The sequence below is a fragment of the Tauraco erythrolophus genome, chromosome 14, assembly GCF_009769465.1.
Source record: "Tauraco erythrolophus isolate bTauEry1 chromosome 14, bTauEry1.pri, whole genome shotgun sequence".
NCBI classification, from domain to species: domain Eukaryota; kingdom Metazoa; phylum Chordata; class Aves; order Musophagiformes; family Musophagidae; genus Tauraco; species Tauraco erythrolophus.
The window spans coordinates 23626064-23637358 of record NC_141478.1 but is presented as its reverse complement, the minus strand read 5'-3'; the positions used below and the strand labels follow the sequence as shown (position 1 = coordinate 23637358).

The window sequence follows — 11295 nt, the reverse complement described above, 5'->3', positions numbered from 1 at the left end:
GTTCTCAAAATGAGTCAGAGGGCACGGTGGATCATGGTGGTCTCACCATCCTGCTCTGCACAGTTGACTGAGCATTGACCCTTAACGCCCACGCAAGCGTTTAACTTCCATTCCTATGTGGCATCGCAGAGGGAGAGAGGTGGGTTTCTCAAGACAGCACCCCACCTCTGCGGGGTCCTGCTTGCCTGACACGGTCCCTTATCGAGTGAGGAAGTTTGCTTGCAGAGATACAAAGTGCAATGCCTTATTTGCAAGTTGGCTTGGTTCAAGCGTCTCTGTCTGGGTTTCCCAAGATGGATGTTTGTGACAATCACTCACTCCAACCTGTGGCTCTAGACCCAAATAGCTGAATTTGACCATGACTGGTGGCCACGCTGACCATCAAGAAGGCAATGTGACGAAGGCAGTCTCTGTCACAGAAATCCCCTTAAAATCGCCCTGCACACCACTCTGAGAGCTTGGAGTTCATTGGCCTTATGAATTTGGGACACAGATGAATTGTTTCGATGTTCAGTGGTTTGAAGTGGGAGTGCAACATCTCAGATGAAAGAGGCAAGAGCTTAATTACCACCAAGGCCTCGGCAAGTGTCAGCTATGAGACCTTTAAATGCTTGATGATCAAGGAATGTTTGTGGCCCCCTGGGGCTCTGGGACACAGCATAAAAGCCTGTGCTGCTGCAGGCTCCACATCCTTCTCTCTTGCCTCCCTTTCCTCGAGGAACGAGGTAAGCCTGAGTCCGCTCCATGTCTCCCTGTGGGCTGAACTGCTCTCCTGGGGACTGCTCAGGTTGATACTTGGGCTGCCTCAGCTTGGCCATGCAATAGAGCTGTTGAACAGTTCTGACCTCTTTCTCTTTGAATGGCGGGGCTGGGGAGAGCTGGGAAGAGGGGGTCCTTTCAAGAAGCAGAATGGGACGAATGGGGCTCAGCTGCAGGGAGGTCTGCCCACCAGAATGTGCACCTGCAGCAGACGGTCTTGAACCAAAGGACCAAGTGCATCCAGGGCCTTTTTCAAAGCAGCAATGTTTGTTCTGGCAATGGGTATGATCAGTCTTTGCACAGGTGCTCTGAGACCTGTTCATCCCAGCCTATTTGTGCTGGGATAAATGCACCGATCTTCACCCGTGCTATTGCACTGGGAAATGCAGGAGAAGGTCTTGGTGGAATAAGGAGCCAGTTAGGCACATGTTTGCTCCTGGTTCTTCAAATCTAGCCTTACGGTGAGATGTCACACCTGTTGTGCGTGTTAGCAAGAGAAGCTTCAGGCCTGTTTTGGACATGGAGCTCAAAATGCAGATGGAGGGAAGCAAAGAGTATCTACAGAGGCAGCTGAAGAAATGACAGACAGGCTGATGTTGGGGTCTGTGTTTTCTCTCTGCTCTGTGTTTCAGCTTTGCCTCCCTCACCCAGAGATGTCTTGCTTCAGACCTTGTCCCCCACGCCCCTGCGGCACCTCTGGCCCAACCCCACTTGCCAGCAGCTGCAGCGAGCCCTGTGTCGCCCGCTGCGCTGACTCGACGGTGGCCATCCAGGCCTCCCCAGTGGTGGTGACCCTGCCAGGCCCCATCCTCACCTCTTTCCCTCAGAGCACAGCCGTGGGATCGTCTCTGTCAGCTGCTGTTGGGAGCTCCCTCAGTGTCGGGGGTGTTCCCATCTCTTCAGGGGGCTCCTTCGGTCTGGGGGGGTCAGGGCTCTGTCTGCCTCCGCCACCGCGCTGCAGTCTGAACTGCTGAAGCCTGAGGATCATCTCTTGTGGAGCAGGAAGGAAGACAGGGACCCTGCAGCAGCAGGACCGTGGCCACAGCTTGCAGACAGGCTGGGTGTTCTCATCCCACCTGACAGAAGGGACCTGTGCCCGCTGCTCCTCGCTGCACAGCAGGACTCACCGTGTCTCCTCTGGCTCTGCTTTGCTCTGAGCTCCTTGAGAAAGGGCTCGTTCTCTTCAGCTTTGCTGAACCTCCTACTGAGGGTGGGAGGCTGTGGGAATTAGGGACTGCTCTTGGTAGGCTGCAATTGCCAACAGGTAGAGCAGACTGGGAAGAGTCAAGTGCTTTATGTGGAGCTGGTCCTTGGGAAATTGTCCATCTCTGCGCCTGCCTGAACCTGGCAGACACATTTCTCGCTCTCTCTTCTTTGCCGCTGTATTTACTCGTTCTCATTAAAGATTTTCTGCAGCATCTCTTGAGTATTGTGGTAGTTTTTTCTCCGCCTCCCTCAGATGGGGGTGTGCTCACTGCGAAGAAGAGCACAGGCCTGTGTCTTGAGCTTACCAGCTGTTGTCCGTGGAACTCCAACGCACGGAAAATAAGCAAGGAGTCCAATTCCCATTTCCACACATCTAGGGAATCTGTTAGTCCTGCGAAAGGGACACTGAGCTTATCAAGGACTTGGTTCGTCTTCCATACAATAACAGGCTGGCAGAGCTGGGGTTGGTTACCCTGGGGAACTGTGGTCCCAGGTGGGAATACAGTCATGTCACACACACTAACCCTGTTTTACTGTGAGCGTGGTCAAAGACCAGTGTCTCAATTATTCGGATGGGAATGTTAATTCAGAACTTTTGAGTTACCTTCTCAGTTCTCTCAATTGTTATTCACCAACTTTCTGTGAAAAGCAGTCACGACACTTCTCTCATTGGTGCTGTAGGAATGAACTCCAGGAGATGAGTATGGAGAGGAAAGGAGGAAAGCACTGGTTTTCAGAACTGCCCATAGGCAGTGTGACCGCAAGATGGGGCTGGTGGGAATTACATTAGGAAACAGATGATGCACAATCACAATCCCCTTTTCGTAACACCACCTACTTGTAGCACGGCTGACGACAGAGTGGGAGTGCGTAAATACTGAGCCAACCTCAACCCTCCATACAACCCCACGCTCAGAATTGGTTTTGACTGTCAACACCGCAAGGAATGTTGCTTCTTTTGCTTTTAGCAACTCTGGAATCCTAGACTTGAGAAGCTTTGTTCTCTTCAGGTGGAGAGTCTGGTTGTGAGAGGCACCTCGTGTTTCCCTTGGCCCACAGCTCATAAGATGATGGACTAGAAATCCGTTGGAGTATCCCCGTGCAGGTTTCAATCCTGCCAACTATGGAGTGAGGTCCCCTTTTGGGCTCCCTGCAATTCACCACACTGCAACCATGGGACTCTGCTCCTCACTGCAATACCCAGGGAACAACAAAACCCCCTTGCCTACACCGCTTGCCCTCGCCTCCCCCCAGAAATGTCTGCACAGATGGGAAATCCTGCTCCCATTTACAAGGTAGGCAAGCTGGGGAAAGAGAAGGGACCAGGGCTGAGTATGAGCCATGAAAACAAGTCCACTGTTTTTGATCGTTGAGCAGAACTTCAGAGCCTGATCTCACCTGACACCCCAAGCAGCACAGCTCCGCCAGCTGCCTTCCCTACACCTGAAACTACAGCAGTTCATCTCCAAAGAGAGTCTGGACAATGTGGCCCTCGTCGCTAAAGATGAAGGGCAGACACCTCATGGTGCCAGCTCTGACAGTGTCCCTCACTTTAGGTTTCATGGAGGCAGACTGCTCTGGAGTAGCAGGGAGAGCAAATCACAGAGCCCCCTCTCACAAGGCAGTGATTTCCTGGGGACAAAGGTGTTTCTCCCTTCCCGTCAGGCACATCAATTCCTGAGTACTCGGCTGCAAGTGAGGACCTTCAGGGTCCTTTCGGTGAGGAGATGGACATGGCTGGTTCTACTTCAGGAAAGACAAGTGAGATGGTGTCCTGGTTTTAGCTGGGACAGAGTCGGCTCTTCTTTTTAGCAGCTGGAAGAGCTCCGTGTTTTGGTTTTACTCAGAGGCTCACTCTGAGAAGAATGCTGATAGCAAGTTGATGTTTGTGGTTGGACGTGAGACTCCAAGGACTTTTCAGTGTGCCGGAGTGCAGAAGCACGGCGGGATAAGGGGGGAGCATAGCCGGGACAAGGGGGCCACGATTCCCCTTGTGATTTGTGGTGGAGCTTAAGGTTGAGGCCAAACTGGCCAATCAGTATTCCATACCATGCAGCGCCATGCCCAGTATAACAGTGAGGGGCAGCCGGACAGAAGGGCTTTTGCGCTTTGGCTCTTTCGCTGCTTTTGCTCTTTTGCGCTTCTGCGCTTTTGCTCTGTTGCCTTTTCGTCCCCTCTCTCTCCCAGCACCCCCACTCTCAGAGTACTCTCTCTCTCTCTCTGCCCCTCTCCATTTCGGGGCCTCGCGTTGGTCTGGGATTGCAGCTTCGGGACGAGACGGGCTTCGCATACGAGGGGGTGGTGAGCATCTACCCTGTGTATTAAATCATCTGTATTAAATTGTTCTTATCTCAACCCACGGGTTTCCCGTTTATCCTTTAATTCTCTCCCTCATCCCTGGGGGTGGGGGAGAGTGAGTGAGCGGCTGTGTGGGGTTCAGTTGCCGGAGCGGCCTAACCCATGACAGATGGACTCTATGCCTTGGGACATTTTCCATCCTAGTCTGTTTGTTGCTATACACCCTTGTACTTGCTGGCTACTACAGGTTCAGATTTAGTTGCCAACATCTCACACAAACACAGAAACACATGCTGGCAAAAAAAAGAGGAGAGCACAGTCTGACAGCAGTGAGCTAGGAATGGAGTGTAATTAAAAAAAATAAATGACCTTCTTTCTCTTCATGAGTCTGGAAAGGGTTTCCAGGATGAGTTTCTTCTTCCCCTTTCCAGGGACTGAGGTGAGGCTGACAAGCCTTCAGTTCTGATTCGTGCCCTTCTGGAAGACAGGAGTGACGCTGACTTTCTTCCAGGCCTCACGAACCTCTCGCAATTGCTGGGACCTTTCAGTCAGAACTTCTTGCAGAAGTCCTCCTTGTCTGAGTGCTTCATGAGATGTCAGCAGGAAGATAGCATGGGCACATGGCAGTGCTGTGAGCCTATTCTGGCCCATCAGCTGCACGGACAGAAGTGACCTTAAAGTCAAATCCAAACCATGTGCCTGCTGCTGGCCCAGCAGGCAATGAGGCAGAAGGGATCTCACAAACACGTAGCCCAAAAGGTGCATGCTGCCTCTCTTGCCTCCCTTTCCTCGAGGAAAGCTCCCAAACCTTCCCAAAGCCTTCACTGGCCCCCTGGAGCAAGGATTAAAGTTTAATGTGGCTCTGGAGCTGACCCTGGGCACCCACTGTCCCCAGGGATACATGGCTGGGGATAGGCTGGTGGCCATCCCTTGGGCCACCTTCAGGGCAAGAGGCACTTTGGCACAAAAAGGTGTTTTGGCAGTAGCCGGGTGGTGACTGGCTCCCCATACAGCATGGTCATGGGGCTTTCAGGTCACCCAAGAGATTCATTGATGAAATGTCACACCAGGTTGGGTTTGTCCCCTTGGGACTGGCCCCGTGATGCTGGGACAGGATGGGCTCGGAGCCACGGTGGAGCTGATCGGTGTGGTCTGGACACATTCCCGGGCACTGGTGGAACTACGTGCGGGTACCAAGAGCCACCACTGTGCTCTCTAGGGCACGTTGAGGTCCTGCCCCTTTGAAGCAGAGCTGCTTGGGGAGCACGGTGGAGCGAGGGGACCTTGGAAGCATTCCCAAGGTGAGGGAGCTGAGCACGGCAGGAGTGCAGGGGCTGGCACAGTGCCCAAGGCTGCAGCCTGGCTTTCAGCAGGGCGATGTGACACCACCACAACCGTTTGGGGACAGACAGGTTCCCGAGGTGGAGATGGGCACAGACCTGTATCCCCAGCTCTCTGGATATTTTGTTTTTCTCCTTGCAGATGAACTTCCTCACCCAGGTAACAGGAGAGATGGCAGGGAACGCATCCACACCCAGGTGGTCTCACCCCTTCGCCATAGCACCCAGCACCCAAGGATCCCATGGCTGGGACCTGCCCAGTGATGAGTTTGAAAGTGCTGGGGTGATGGAGGGGCCTCGGAGGCTGCTGTGGGTTGGAGATGGGTGCTAGCATGTGTGGGTGCCAGCAGAGACGGATGTCAGAAGGGGATGGGTCCCAGGCTGGCTCTGCACCCTTTCCCCACAGATTAGCACCCTGGTGCAGATCCTGCAAGACCTAGATGGCCTGTTCCTACAGCCCCGGTGCCGACCGTGCTCTTGGGTGTGACAGGTTTGGGGTGCTGGCACAGGGATCCTGGCCAGGGACTCAGGCAGGGGGATGGCATCAGTACGGGCAGGGGCTGAGCCATGACACTGGTGCCCTGGGTCTCATTGGTGCCACCGGGGCTGATGCCGGGTGTTTGTCCCTCCAGGTGAGCAGCTCCAGGCAGGTAAGTGCCGGTGTCTCCTCTGCACCCTGCACCACAACAGACCCAAATCCTGCACATCCCACCTTTTCCACAGCACCCATGGGTGCTCAGCACCTAGAGAAGATGGCTCCTTCTCCCAAAGTTTCCCCACCCTCAGAGTGGGGAACAAGCCACTGGGCAAGGGGGATGAGTGAGTGGGTCGGTGATGATGCCGCTGTCCCTGGGGCACTGGTGACCCTGAAACATGGACGGGTCCCCAGGTGGTGGCTGGGGCCACGAGCACGGCCGCATTCTTCCTCTGCGAGGGGCTGCTGGGCCAGCACTTCCACGTCATTCCCAATGGGGTGGCTGAGCCCCAACCTGGGGACCTCTTCCTCTTCCCTCTGGCCTCAGGAGGCCCCAGCTGGTGGGATGCCCACGCTGGCATCTACTGCGGTGATGGGGACATCATCCACCTGGAAGGTGAGCCCCAGGAGGTGGTCACAGCATAGCAACATCCCTGTGGAAGGGATGTGGGTTGCAGCATCCCCTCTGCCCTGCAGGCAACTCTGGGACATCCCCATCAGGGATCATGGCCAAGCACAGCAAGAGCCACCTCCTGTGGACACGGGGTCCGGCCAAGGTGCTGCGGAGGAAGGAAGGTGTTGGATGTGGTCACCCTGAAGCAGATCAGGAGGTGGAGTACGATGCCATCATCTGCAACTGTGTCCACTTTGCCCTTGTCCTGCTGGGGCTGGGCCAGCTCACTGGTGCCACGGTGGGTGCCACCGTCACATTGGATGCCACCATCTCGGGGGACTGCGAAGCCCACCCGATCAAGCATCACCACAGCCCGTCTTCTCTCCCCGGTGGCTCCAGTGCTGCAGTGATGGAGGTGATGATGTGCTGGGGGGATGTGCAGAGATGAAGCATCCTTCTCCAGGAGACGGCGCTGCGCCGGAACCTTTGACATCTCTCTTGTGTGGCAATAAATGGTTGCATGGAGAGTCTGTGCCAACCCTGTTTGATTTGGGGGGGTTTGGCCTTTGCTTTTACCTGGGTCCTGTGATGGGCTCCCCAGTGTAAGAGAGACATGGACATACTGGAGAGAGACCAACGAAGGGCCACCAAGAGCCTGGAGCATCTCTCACATGAAGAGAATTTGAGACAGCTGAGGCTGTCCAACCTGCAGAAGAAAAGGCTCCAAATGCCTCACCACCTGATGGGGGGAGTAAAGAAGATGGAGGCATGGGGGAAAGAGACTTCTGTGAAAAGGAAAGCGAAAGTGAAAACAACACAAATCGAACAGGGTTGATTGCATTGTGTTGAAATGCAAAAACATTTAAAGAATCTCCCACATCAACTCTGCCCATTCCCAAAGTTTACCTTTAATGTGGAATTAGGAAATTAACAACAGCTTTAAAAAGTAGAAAAAAAAACATATCCAGGGGCTTCCTGGACTTTGTACGCATTTTGGGTTTTCCTTCCAGCCTTTCTCCACCTCTCATGTGCATCTGGAAGGACGCGAGGTCAGGTTTGGCCCTGGTATGTATCAACCCACCCATTCCCACGGCATTTCCCACAACCCTTGCTGGAGGTACCAGCAGCCCGGCTCTGTCACCGGCTCCGTCCCACAGAAAACAATGGGAACTAGCACCAGTGCCCTGGTAAGGATGCTCCCATCTCCATACCCCATTGCAGGCACCCATTGGGGATGGGTGCTAGCATGCATGGGTGTCAGCAGTGATAGGTGCCAGAAGGGGATGGGTCCCAGGCTCATTCTGCTCCATTTCCCCACAGGTGAGTACCCTGGTGCAAATCCTGCAAGCCCTAGATGGCCTGTTCCTACAGCCCCGGTGCCGACTGTGCTCTTGGGTGTGACAGGTTTGGGGTGCTGGCACGGGGACCCTGGCCAGGGACTCGGGCAGGGGGATGACATCAGTCCGGGAATGAACTGAGGTATGACACTGGTGCCCTGGGTCTCATTGGTGCCACCGGGGCTGATGCCGGGTGTTTGTCCCCCCCAGGTGAGCAGCTACAGGCAGGTAAGTGCTGGTGTCCCTTCTGCACCCTGCACCACAACAGACCCAGATCCTGCACATCCCTCCTTTTCTACAGCACCCATGGGTGCTCAGCACCTAGAGAAGATGGCTCCTTCTCCCAAAGTTTCCTCATTCTTGTAAACCCAAGCTGTGCCCAAGCCCCAGGGAAAGGGGGATGAGCCACTGAGTCAGCAATGCTGCCGTTGTCCCAGAGCACCAATGGCCCTGAAACACAGATGGGTCCACAGGTGCTGGCTAGGGCCTGATCACGGTGGTATTCTTCTTCTAGGAGGGGCTGCTGGGCCCCAGGGAACAACAAAACCCCATTGCCTACACTGATTGTCCTCGCCTCCCTCCAGAAATGTCTGCATAGATGGGAAATCCTGCTCCCATTTACAAGGCAGGCAAGTTGGGGAAAGAGAAGGGACCAGTGCTGCTCACCTGACACCCCAAGCAGCACAGCTCCGCCAGCTGCCTTCCCTACCGATCAACCTGAAACTACAGCAGTTCATCTCCAAAGAGAGTCTGGACAATGTGGCCCTCGTCGCTAAAGATGAAGGGAAGACACCTCATGGTGCCAGCTCTGACAGTGTCCCTCACTTTAGGTTTCATGGAGGCAGACTGCTCTGGAGTAGCAGGGAGAGCAAATCACAGAGCCCCCTCTCACAAGGCAGTGATTTCCTGGGGACAAAGGTGTTTCTCCCTTCCCGTCAGGCACATCAATTCCTGAGTACTCGGCTGCAAGTGAGGACCTTCAGGGTCCTTTCGGTGAGGAGATGGACATGGCTGGTTCTACTTCAGGAAAGACGAGTGAGATGGATTCTATGACTTGGGACATTTTCCATCCTAGTCTGTTTGTTGCTATACACCCTTGTACTTGCTGGCTACTACAGGTTCAGATTTAGTTGCCAACATCTCACACAAACACAGAAACACATGCTGGCAAAAAAAAGAGGAGAGCACAGTCTGACAGCAGTGAGCTAGGAATGGAGTGTAATTTTAAAAAAAAATTACATTCTTGTTCTTCATGGAGAAGAAAAACTTCTCTTCAAGGAGAGAAAATATTCCAAAAATCCTAGTACCTTTTTATTAGTTTATTTTTCAGGTAGTATTAAAAACATGGATTAGTACTAAAACCATGGATTAGTACTAAAACCATGGATTGCTTTCCATCAGAGCATCTCAAAAACTTTGCAAGTTTTAACTAATTCATGATCCTGTTGGGTAGGGAAATGTAGCCCCTATTGTACAGAAACCAAGGAGATCATTCCGTTCTTATGGAAGCCAGTGACTGCCTTTTCATTTGGCTTTGGACCCAAAGCACAGTCTTATATGCAAAGGCAACATGTTCGTAGGGAAGTTACAGTGGAATGTCCCTGGTGCACTTAAATAAGTAATGTGAGATATTCTCTTTCCTGAGATCCTCTCTGCAAAGGGTGACCAGAGTTGCTTTCACAGCACTTCTGCTTCCTGGTTTCAATGGACAATGGAAATGCTATTACACCCTTAAAGAGGCTTCTACCTGCCAGGCTGTCAACTCAGCATGCTTCTGGGTCTGTATGGTCTTCTGAGTCTGCATGGTCTTCATGGAGAAGAAAAACTTCTCACAGGTTATCAGACTGGCTCTTGCAAGAGAGGGCACACTAGGCTTCTGCAAAGAGCTCTGCTGCTCCCTTGAAAGGTCCAATGAGTGAAAAGTGTGCTGTGGCCCTGGAGAAAGGTTGTAGCTGGTGATGGCCAGGAAGATGGAAACACTACTGGGGCTCATCCAGGAGCATATTGCTCAGCTGGGGTAGTCACAGGGGAAAGAAAGCCGGTGGGTCTCCTCAACGCTTTCCTCAGCGTGCTTATATCTTATTTCCTTGCCTTCCTGTCAGGTCAAATGTTTCATGCACTCTGATAGTGCTTCTTTAATGTGCACCAAGCACTGGGACTGACACCAGTGCCCCTCCTCCTGCCCTGTGCCCTGCACACCTCTGCAGCTTTCCTCAGCACTGGCCCCTGCCCCCTCTCTGCTCCCTGGAGCTTGATGGCTGCTTCTGGATGAGGGGATCCAGCAGATGCTCAGCGAATCACGCAACAGCTCAGGTAGAGATTGCGCAGTCCCAGCCTACCTCAAAGCAGGGTCAGGTAGAGGAGGCGGTTCAGGGCCTTGTCTGGTTGGATCTTGGACATCTTCAAAGATGGAGAGTCTACAGCCTCCCTGGGCAATCCTCTCCCATCTTTGACTACTTGTGGCATTACTTGTATCTCCACTGTTGTCCATTGCTTCTTGTTCTCGCCATTTCTCTGTAGCTTTTCTGTCTTTCTCTTGCCTGCTGGCTTGGTTTTGGTGTTCTGCATTGAATTCTCCTCCCACTTCAGGCAAGTCCTCAGGTCAGGAGGAAGAACATAGGAAGCCTTCCTGGAAATAGCATGAAAATCTCCTTTTTCAACTAGCTATACTGCAAGCTCACAAAAGGTACCTCCTATGGCCTAGATAAAGTGGAATGGCAGTGATCATAAGTGGTTATCTAGTCTATCTACCTACTCCTCTGTGTTTCTTGACAAGCCAGATCATTCTCCGTTTTAATTCTGCGCTATGGTTAGTTGCTGTCATTCATGCTGAAGCAAAATGTTTTAACTTGTTCGTATTGACTTATTTCTAAAGGAAAAGATTTTGTTTGGAAATTAAATATATGCAAATCTGGTAAACATCAACATTTTTCCTGAATTTTAATTCATTAATTTAGTTGCCCAAAATTTCTAAAGTTGACAGCAATCTGACAAATATTCCCCATGCTTCTGTGATTATATTCTTCATTTGTTGAAAGAAAAAGTCTATGTGTGCATGACACTACTTTGTGTTCTTAATACTTCAGCTAGCCCACTGCCCATTAAATTTTCTTCTGCCTTTTTCTCCATTTATACAAATGCTTACTTGCCTGCTTGTCTACCTATCAAATGGTTTTTTCCATCAGCTTGATATTTGTCCTACCTAATATTTGTCTGTTTAATTCTTGGACAAGTACAATCACTAATCCCTGCTTTTTATCTTCACTT

The 11295-nt window shown here is 52.2% G+C and overlaps 1 protein-coding gene across 1 annotated transcript; it reads left to right on the top strand.

The window, feature by feature from the left end:
* Positions 1 to 6043: 6043 nt before the first annotated feature.
* LOC104377778 (uncharacterized) lies at positions 6044 to 8626 on the top strand. Its single transcript, XM_086620592.1, has 5 exons — positions 6044 to 6253; positions 6493 to 6694; positions 6775 to 7106; positions 8239 to 8256; positions 8543 to 8626. The coding sequence occupies exons 1-5, from the start codon at positions 6044 to 6046 to the stop codon at positions 8624 to 8626; spliced, it is 846 nt and encodes a 281-aa protein (XP_086476718.1).
* The last annotated feature ends 2669 nt before the right edge of the window (positions 8627 to 11295 follow it).

Coding starts and splice junctions, on each gene's coding strand:
- LOC104377778 (XM_086620592.1), top strand. CDS start 6,044: ATGGCCTGTTCCTACAGCCCCGGTGCCGACCGTGCTCTTGGGTGTGAC. Junction 6,254..6,492: donor AGGTGAGCAGCTCCAGGCAG/GTAAGTGCCGGT, acceptor ACGGGTCCCCAG/GTGGTGGCTGGGGCCACGAG. Junction 6,695..6,774: donor GGACATCATCCACCTGGAAG/GTGAGCCCCAGG, acceptor TCTGCCCTGCAG/GCAACTCTGGGACATCCCCA.